The sequence below is a fragment of the Octodon degus genome, unplaced genomic scaffold, assembly GCF_000260255.1.
Source record: "Octodon degus isolate 3935 unplaced genomic scaffold, OctDeg1.0 scaffold00239, whole genome shotgun sequence".
Classification (NCBI taxonomy): domain Eukaryota; kingdom Metazoa; phylum Chordata; class Mammalia; order Rodentia; family Octodontidae; genus Octodon; species Octodon degus.
In genome coordinates this window covers 1,470,688-1,480,430 of record NW_004524815.1, presented here as the reverse complement: position 1 = coordinate 1,480,430, position 9,743 = coordinate 1,470,688, and the positions used below count along the sequence as shown (strand labels likewise).

The 9,743-nt window shown below is 63.0% G+C and overlaps 1 protein-coding gene across 1 annotated transcript in view; it reads right to left on the bottom strand.

Moving 5' to 3' along the window:
* The window catches only part of Rtn4rl2 (reticulon 4 receptor like 2), a 10,507-nt gene extending 770 nt beyond the window's left edge, over nucleotides 1–9,737 (bottom strand). The window contains 4 exon segments of the mRNA XM_023706070.1: nucleotides 1–2; nucleotides 5–424; nucleotides 5,096–5,571; nucleotides 9,657–9,737. The exon segment at nucleotides 1–2 is cut by the window's left edge and continues 770 nt beyond it. Coding sequence (XP_023561838.1) covers nucleotides 1–2; nucleotides 5–424; nucleotides 5,096–5,571; nucleotides 9,657–9,687 — 929 coding nt within the window. The 5' untranslated portion in view covers nucleotides 9,688–9,737.
* Between the last annotated feature and the right edge of the window lie 6 nt (nucleotides 9,738–9,743).

The window sequence follows — 9,743 nt, the reverse complement described above, 5'->3', positions numbered from 1 at the left end:
CCGCTGGGCACGCGCGGAAATCGGCGTCGCGCAGCGCGCGCAGGTCGCGGCCGCGGCGCTCGGGCGGAGTGGCGCAGGTGACATCGGAGCTGGACACGCGCGCGCGCTGGAACCAAGCCCAGAGCGGGCGCGCGCGGCAGTCGCAGGCCCAGGGGTTGGCGTTGAGGCGCAGGAACTCGAGCGCGGGCAGGTCGGCCAGCGCCTCCCCGGGCAGTGATGCCAGGCTGTTGTTGAACAGGTAGAGGATGGTGAGGCGGCCCAGGCCGCGGAAGGCCGCGCGGTGCACGCCCTGCAGCCGGTTCCCGTGCAGCAGCAGCCGGTCCAAGCTGCCCAGGCCGCGGAACACGTGCTCCGTGAGCAGCCGCAGGCGGTTCCCGTGTAGGAACAGGTGGCTCAGGTTGGCCAGGTCCGCGAACAGGTCATCCTGGGGACGAGGGGACAGAGAGCAGCTGAGCGGGTGAGGTGCAGCGCACCACCTGTCCCGCCTCACCCACACGGTGTCACAAGACGGGGTGTCTGTACTGCGAAGCCCCCCAGCAACCCCCGCTCCGCACACACTGCTCCGGTGTCCCGGCCACCATCTGCAGCAGCTCGGGGCCCTCTGTCCCGAGTGTCTGTGGCCGCGCTGTTGCAGCTGCTTAGTGTCCACAACTGATTAAAAACGTTGACATTTCACAGTCATTTTGACCTCAGGAAAGAACCGGTAGTTGCAGGTGCCAGGGGCAGGGTGGGTAAGGAGCACGAGGACCCGGCACTGTGTTTTCAGGAGCTGCCCTTCTGCGGCACGGTGCCGGCCACAGCCCTCGCTGTTTCTGATCACACCTCTGGAAAGATCACCCTGGAGCTGCCGCAGAGCAGACTGTGGCGAGGAGGCCGACAGGAAGAGTGCATGAAGCAAGGGGGTGGGTTAGGGAAGGAATGGCCATGTGGCCTTTACTGCAGGAAAGATATTAAATTTAAACACAGCCCATGCTATCTGAATAGCCCTTACCCCTGTTATTAGAAACAGCCCTACAGCTGGGGCTGGGCTTCCAGGCCTCAGGGGTCCCAGAACTCCTCCTGCCTGCCACCCCACTGGGCCAAGGCAACTACAATCCATGCCTTTCTGGGGTGCTGAGCCAGCTGGATGAGGCAACTAAGGCCCACACTTGAAGAACCCAAGGCCAGGCCTTCCAATTCCAAACCGTGGGTCTGTCAGTAGCTGACTGTACCCTTGGTACATCACCCAGTGTCTGTGCCTCAGTGTCCCACTCTGTAATGTGTGCTTGCACTGCAATGCTATTCTGAGACCAAGCCTCCTGACCAGTTAGTTGTTCAGGCTTAGCCCAGACTAGCGATCCTCCTGTCTCAGCCTCCCACAATGCTGGAACCATGGGTGTCCACTGCCACCCCTGGCTATGGACACACTCAAAACCTAGTTCGGTCTTAGTTTCCTCAGAGTGCGCATCAGGGAGAAAAGCCACCAGCTGACAGGCTGGGTGCTGTGCTACCCACACTTGGCACTAGGAAGCGGGTCAAGCGGCGCCCCATTCCTGCTCTTCCCAGGAGCACATGGGTCCCAAAGCTCACGGCCAGGAGGGGTTACAAGGGAGTGGACTGGAGGGGTGGGGGAGACCATCAGACCACCTGAGCTGCGACTGCCTACACAGAACCTGCTTCCCATGGGGCTACAGCCCGTTGCCTGAGGAGCGCCCCGCAGGGCAGCAGTGGCCAGAGGCCTGTTCCGTGGCGGCGGGGATGTTTCTGCTGGACACCCTTGGCCTGGTCCGGGAGGGCCCCATTTTTATGCTTACCCCTCTGGAAAAACCCTGCCATAGTGCCCCTTGGCCATGCTGTGACCCTGCAGCTTGGGCCCCAGAACCTCCTCTGGCCCTAGGGCTTGCTCCTAAGAAACCCATGCAGCAGACCCTGAGTCCCTTGTCGCCTATGGGGGGAGCGCACACGCATCCTGAGACCCCTGTGGGCAGGGGAAGGAGCCCAGGGGCCTTGCGTGCCCTGTCCCACATTCCTCTCTTCTTCAACGCTCTGCACAAAGCCCTGCCCCCTCCAGCCTGCCCCCCTCCCCCTCCAAGTGGAGGAGCAGTTCTCAGCACATTAATGAGCCCTGACTTTCACAGCCCAGCCTCGCCCTCCTGTGGCTCACAAGCAGCAGATTCAGCTTGAGCCCCTTGGCTGCCCTCCTCTGGCTGAGTCCCCAGATGGTGCAGGTGACTCTGTGGGCTGGGGGGCCTCTTGGGGGGGCCTCTAGGCATAGCCCACCGGCCGGCAGAGCGGCTCTGCCTGTGCCCCTGTGCTCAGCTCTGCTGGAACAGCTTCATCCTTGGGCTGGGCAGGCTCAGGGACTGTCCCCACTGCAGCCCTTGGACAGGCCATGGGCCTTAGAAGCAGGGCTGGGCCAGGGTGGGCCACTGCCCCGACTGCTGCTGGGCTCTGCCTTCCTCAGCCGAGCCTGCGAAAGCCAGAGCTGCGGCGGCCAGGCTGCTGTGACGAGTTTGCCTGTGCCACGGCTGCCACAGCAGCTTGTTCCCGGGCTCGGCGTGGAACTCGGCCAGGGCCACGCGGCCAGTGGCCATGACAGTGACAGACACCTCCCTGCCAGCTCCTCTGGTCGCAGCCAGACGGGCCACACGCTTGCTGCGGTCACACCCGGCCCACGGGTCCCTCACCTGCCCCCGCACTCACAGGCCCACTGTCTCCTTCCTCTGCCTGGCCAGGGTGCAGATGCTGCTTGCCCGAGGTGCCCACGGCCCTTCACACTGGGGGAGCAGAGCTGGCGCCTGCTCTCCTGAGGGAGTGTCCTGCCTGCCCACGTCATCCATTTGGGCTCCCACTCAGCTCCCCTGGGGGAGTCACAGCCTCTATTGTTCCCAGTTGACAGATGAGGAAACTGAGGCTTGGAGGAGAGGCCTTTCACCTAAACTTAAATAATGAATCTTCCGCGGGGAAGCCCAGGTTCCAGGTTGGAGTCCTAGCTAATCATCAAAGCTGCTCCTTAGCCCAGGCTGGCCTCGAACTCGTGGCAATCCTTCTGCCTCATGCAAGGATGACAGGTGGGCACCAGGCCCAGCCCTAAACAGGAAATCTGCAATCTGAAATGCCTTGTATTCGAGTCTGAAGCAGTTGTAAAACTGTGTACTAGAAGATGTTGCTCCACGCACAAAATTGTTAAGCACTTCACCACCTTCTGTGTGTGTGGCTTGGGCACAGCGGAGTGAGTTTGGTGCTTAGATGGGCCCCTGCGCAGGGTGGGGTGGCTTGCTGGGGGTGGCTTGCTTGATGTCCTGAGAGGATCGTTGGCCTGCAGTGGGAACCCCCGTCCCATCCTTTGTGTCACCCCGGGACCACAGGTGCTTTATTCTTTGGGTCTTTGTCCTCCCAGAACTTCTTATAGAAAAACTATTAAGACCTTCTTGGGGTGCAACTTACAGAGGAAACTGGAACCAAGATGCAGATGGTGAGGCGACCAGCTCTGAGTCACACGTGGACAAGGACAGGGATGGAGCCAGGCTCCGCATCCACCCGTCTCCCGCCCCTGGGGCCCTTGAGGCTGAGTTGTGGTCTCCGGCACGCCTGCCAGTGCTCCAGCGCCAGCCTCTGTTCCCCCTTTTCACAGCAAAGCAAAATTGCTCCTCTAAGAAAGCCAGATGTGGCAGCGCCCGGCTGTCATCCCTGCACTCAGAGGCTGATGCAGGACTGCTGTGAGGTGGGGGCCAGCCCGAGCTACTTAGTGAGACTCTGTCTCAAAAAACACCCAAAGACCCAAAAACAACAACAACAACAACAACAACAACAAAACCCCCAAAAACCTTACTCTCCCAACAGAGCTGTAGGTGTGAGAAGGGGAGCCAGGGCATTCTGTAAGTCATGTGGTTCCAGGCGAACCTGGTAAGGAAAGAAGGGGTGTGTTCGGCCCCGTCCCTGGCCCCGGCCGATCCCCTGGTCGGCCTCATTCCCCAGGAGAATGAGGCCAGTGGTAAATAAGCCACTCCTTTTAAACAAGCATATGGTGCTAGCCCAGGGCCAAGTGCTGTTGTAAGTGCTTCACAAATTATTCATGTGTGTGATGCTCAGGAATCCCCGGGAGGTGGGGATCCTGGCTGCCCCCATTTTACAGACCGGCAAACTGAAGTCCAGGTGAAAGAATGTGACACACCTGTGAATGGCCTGGCCGGGCGTGTGCTCGTTGTCACCACCACTGTTAAAATGGTTACAGTTTTCCTGAGACAGGGTCTTGCCATGTAGCCCAGACTGGCCTTGAACTCATGTGGACACTCCTGCCTCAGTCTTTCAAGTACTGGGATTCCAGACGTGTCCCCACGTCCCACAGTGCTGCTGTGATTTGTGCAGCAGGGACACAGGACACGCTCTCTTGGGATGTCCTGCGCCTCTCCCAGTACCACTTCCTCTCTCTGTGCGCCTGCTGCGCAGTGTGCAGGGCAGGGCTCCACAGTGCTTGCTAAGCGACTCCCCATGTGGCATTGGTCACAGGAGCCCACTTGTCACCCAGCAGTTTGGTGCCGCTGAGGCCCGAGGTGAAGGAGGAAGTGCTTCTAGACTGGGGGGTATGTGCCTGTCCCTGCCGCCACTGCTGCCCGCCTGGCAGGCTTCCATTTGTGGTTGCTTCATGGGGTGGCGGAACAGAGGCTCTGACTGGGACAGCCATGCCATAGCCCCGAGAAACCATAATTAGATTAAGAATAATAACAATAGCCAGGCATGGTGGTGCACAGCTGTCATTCCAGCACTCAGGAGACTGAGGCAGGAGCATCACTTCGAGTCTGAGACCAGCTTGGGCTACGAAGTGAGCTCAAGGCTAGCCTGAGATGCACAGTGAGACCCTGTCTCTGACATACTCGATCCCTGACAGATACAGGGGGGCGTGGGACATAAGTGTGTGAAGGGAGACAGACAGACAGAAGAGAGGGAGACATACTGGGAAGGCGAGGTAGGGAGAAAGGCAGGGAGGAAGGGAGGAGGGGACAGACAGACAGAGGACTGAGGTACACAGGGCTGGGCAGTTGGAGAGGTAGAGAGGGACAGAAACCCAGGAAGTGCAGGACACGTGGCCGGGAGGCCAAGGCGGGTGGGCGCTCACCTGCAGGTGCAGCAGGCTGTTGTCCTGGAGGTAGAGGTACTGCAGGCTGACCAGGCCGCGGAAGATGGTGCCGGGCAGGCTGCTGAGCTGGCAGCGGTACAGGTGCAGCGACTGCAGGCGCTCCAGGCCCTGGAAGGTGTCAGGCTCCAGCGAGCGCAGGTGCCGGTTGTCGCCGAGGTCCAGCTCCTCCAGGGCCTGAAGGTGGCGGAAGGTGCCCGGGTAGATGGCCGAGAGGTTGTTGGAGAAGAGCCACAGCGTCAGCAGATTGGGCCCAAAGGTGCCAGGCCGCAGTGTGCGGATGAGGTTGTTCTGCAGGAAGAGACGCTGTGTGCTGGGCGGCAGGGACAGCGGCACAGATGAGAAGTTGTTGGCCTGGCAGCTCACGGTGGGCGGGGACGCATAGCAGGTGCACAGCATCGGGCAGCTGGGCGCTGCGGCGGGCAGGGCCAGGAGCAGCAGCAGGCAGGCGGGGAGACCTGTGGGAACAGCAGGTGAGGGCGCGGGGCCTGCCCGGGTCCTCCTGCCCACGCTCAGGGGCCTCTCCGGAGCCAAGCACCTCGTGGGAAGGTCTTCTGGGTGTGGGGAACATGCCTGTGACCCCAGCAGGTGGGAGGCTGAGGCAGGAGGGCCACGAGACCTTGTCTGGACACCCCTTCCCCTGGAGTGCCCTGGGTTCTACCCAAGGCATTGTCCCCAAAATAAACAACAAAACCCAGGAAAACCGAAAACCCCACCAGGAGCCTGTCGTAGGAAGTGTGGTGACATATTTGGAGCGGTGACAAATGCCCATCTGTTGCTCCTGTCTGTCCCCACCGTGCCTTGCGACCCCGTTCAGAGATTAATGTCAAACACAGCTTCGGGCTCCTTGCCCGCCCCCACTCAGCAGCAGCTCTGTTGCATCCTCTAGGTGCCACCGGCACCCTGCCCCCGCTGCCACTGAGAAAATGTCTCCCCGCATCGCCAAATGTCCCCAGGAGCCAGTGCAGACCCCTCATGAGAGCTCTGAGGCCGCTGGGTGCCCAGGTGGCCTTGGCCGGCCCCCCAACCCCCCAGAATCCTCTCTCATCTTCCTGTGCTGTCACCTTGGGGGACAAGGCCAGGCCTCAGGGACCAGGGGCTTCCCCTGTGGCCACCAGCACAGGCAACAGAACCAGTTTATCCTGGGTGCCAGGCTCTGTGTGCCCACTGTGGCCTCCTGGGTTCAGGGTGCGGTACAAACTCCACGTGGACAGGGGTGGGCAAGGCAGCCCCTCCTCCCTGGCCTCCCCTTGCCATGGGCTTGATCCTTCCTCTCTGTCCTGACTCCTGGGGCACCCCAGAGAGAGAGGCCTGCACCCCAAATCCAGGCAGCTGCTCTGGGCCCACAGCAAGCATAGATCCAAGGCTGTGTGTGGTGTCCAGTGGGCACCTATGTGTGATGCTAGCGGCCATGGGAGCTGGTCCCGGAGACCTGTGTGTGCACCAACGTCCCTGCAGGTGGCCTCTTCCTAGCGTTTAGAGTAGGAATCCCACAGCCTGCACGGGGGCTCCCAGGCACCACCCCAGGACCAGTGGGCGTGTGGATGGTACCTGCTGTCCTGTGTGTGTGTGCGTGCGCGTGCCTGTGCACCGGCCCCATGCGTGTGTGGGCTGGTGTGATGTCATACGTGGTGACACAGCGCACTGCTCCCACCCTTCACACCACCTCCGCGTTTCTCGGCCCTCTCACCCCTCCCCTGGTTGCCGTTTCACGAGGAGCACTTTCTCCTCGAGTTTCCCAGACCTGCATTGGGCGGAGGGCACCTTTCTCTCCTTCGCCCCAGCCCCAACTCCGAGAGGTCCCTGGATGCCTTAGCTGAGCGCTGGGCTCCTAGAGTGGCACAACCCCCCACCCCTGGGTGCCTCTGCTGTCCAGGGCAATGACCTGGGTCTCAGAGAGGGCAGGTGACTTGCCAAGGTCACACAGCAAAGTGGCGCAAGCCCAGGGCCAGGGCACGTGCCCTTCCTGCCAGCTGCCTTCCAAGCCCTGCCTCCCCCAGGGCCGACACCAAAGGAAGCCAAATCCTGCTCTGATCCCTAATGCCAGCCTCATCCCCAGCTGGGTGCGGGGGCTTCTGACAGAGGGCGGCACGACTTCTGCAGCTGCTGGCTGGACACCACCTCCAAGGGGTGGAAGGACAGGCAGGAGTCACACCCCCCCCAGAGTCAGGGGCTATGTCCCGGCACCCCTGCCAGGCACCCTCCCCAGCCTCCTCCCCCATTGCCTGGGGGCCCTGCTGTCCCTGGTGACCAGAGGGGCCCCTCCATGACAGCTGCTGCCGACCGGTGACTGTTGCCATTTCTGGCCGTGCAAAGCAGCTGTAACCCAAGGAGCCTCATCCATAATTCAGGCTGCGGCTCTCTCACACTGGAGGCGGGAGGAGGGGCAGTGAGGTTCGGGGCTGCTGTGGGCACTGGGGCCTCTGTCTCCTGCATGCGGCACCCCGTGTCCTCTGCGCCTGGCCCCCTCCTCGCACCTCCGGACACCATCTTCGCACCCCTGGCCTCCTCCCGTGTCCTTGGCCCTGGCTTCCTCCCCTGCACTCAGGGCGAGAGGTGTGGGGCTCAGGACTGGATGTGGGGTGCTTCAGCAGCCCTCGTGGTACACTGGTGACTCGGAAGCCAGGAAAGGCAGGGCCAGCCCAGCCTCAGTCACCCGGTGGCATTCGTGGAGCTGTCCTGTCACCTCCATGTCCACCCAAGAGGAGGAGGCCCTCGTGGTCAGCAGTGGCCCTGCTTGCATGTCAGCCCTGAGACCTACAGCCTGGCTGTCCACACAGTACCACTGGGGAGGCCAGTTTGCACGGTGTGGCCACAGAGCAGGAGCTGGAGCTGGAGCCAGGGAGTCAACTGGCAGCGGGCGGGCACAGCAGGGCGAAGCCCAGCCCTACAAACTTAGGGAGCCACTTCTGCCCAGTTTCTGAGAAAGCACCCCAGATGGCTGTGATGCTGCCCTTGAGGGGCAGGGAGGCGTGACCTGGTGCCCAGCTGCCCAGGTCCAGCCACAGTGGCCACTGTCCTGCTGATGCTGTCCTCTCCTAGGGGGTCTCACAGTGGCTGCTCGGGACAGATACTTGGGAACCAAGGAGATGACCAGTGTCCAGTGAGCTGGCTGGAGTCAGCGTGGGGAGGGCAGAGCAGGACATTGGTGCTGGCAGGCTGAGCCAGAAGGTGTCCACTCACCAGGGCCAGCTCAGGGACGCCGTGCACCACACCTTGGCACTTGGGCTCTGAGACAAAGTCCTGGCCCATGCCACCCATTCTGCCAGAGGTCCCTGTGCAGGAAGGAGCCTAGGCAGGGACAGGGGACTGGGACAGTGGGCAGACACTGGGTGGCAAGGTGCCTGGGGCTGGGCTGCCTCTGGCTTCCCAGGGGACTGGCCGGGTCGGCCGGGCAGATGAGCAGATGCTGAGGGGGCCGGGGAGCTGGGTGGTGGTGGCGGCAGAGATGCCGGTGACGCGGGGGCCAGGGAGGCACTGACGGGGGCGACGAGGTTTTACAGCGGCTGTAGACAGCTTCGCACTCCCCAGAATGTAACACTCCAAAATAGGCAGCCGCCGTGGGGCAGCACCTACAATGCTGCTTGCGGCCGGGCTAGGATAAAAACGGCAGGAGCGAGCGACTGCCCTGGCGTCCACGACCACCCGGCTGGAGAGGCCTTACGCTCTGGCACTTGTCCCTGCTCCAAGCCAGGAGCTGGCCAGAGTCAGAGCCCGGCCCCAGCCGCCCCGGAAGAGAACTGACCTCCGTGCCAGCGCCCTGAGAACAGGGCTTCCCACGTGGAGCGCAGCTTAGCAGAGCCTTTGTCTCAGCCCTGGGCAGCCCCACCTTGTCCGTCTCCCCCCTCCCTTTCTCCAGCCCCCTGTGCCATCTGGAGGTGTCCCGAACCTTGTCCCAGCCCTGAGCTCCTCTTCCCACCTCCGCCACTGGCCCCAGCCATCAACCCAGCCTCGATCTTCCGCCCGTCCCCGCTGTAGCCGTCCTCCTCCTCCTCTCCTGTCGGCTCCGCCCGGAGCCAGGTTCTGTCCCTGTCCGCTGTACACCCCTGGCCCTGCCGGCCGGCCAGGTCTCCCCTCGCTTCCCTCCCCGTCCAACCTCCGCTCCCCCCGCCCCTCCCCCCGCCTCCCCCGCCTCTCCATCGCTCGCTCCATCTTAGCTCCCCCTCCCGGACCCCTTCCCACCCCACCCCCACCGGCCCACGCCCTGCTGGGTCGCTCCCTCCGCGGAAGCCCCTCTGGCCGGTCACCCCAGAGCCATCTGGACCCCTCCCTGGCGGCCCCCTCCCACGGTGCTAGTCCTCGCGGGTGACCCGAAAGTGCTGAGGCGCCCGGAGGACTTGCTGAGTCGGCGCTTCCCAGCCGGCCCGAGTCCTTCGCGGCCCGAGCAGGTGGCGCCTGGACTAGGAACCTGAGCCTGGCACCCGCCCGGCCCCGCGGACACGAGCTTCGCGCGCGCCAGGCGCTCGGCTGCTGTCCCCGCTCCGGCCGGCCGGCGCCCCGCAATCCATCCCAGTCCCATCCAGCTTGCGCCCCGGGTCCCTACCTTGCAGTCGGCGCCGCCGCCCGGGCAGCATCTTGTCCCGACTCGCGAGGGCGGGGGCTCCCACGCGCTCCCACGGCGCGCGGCCGG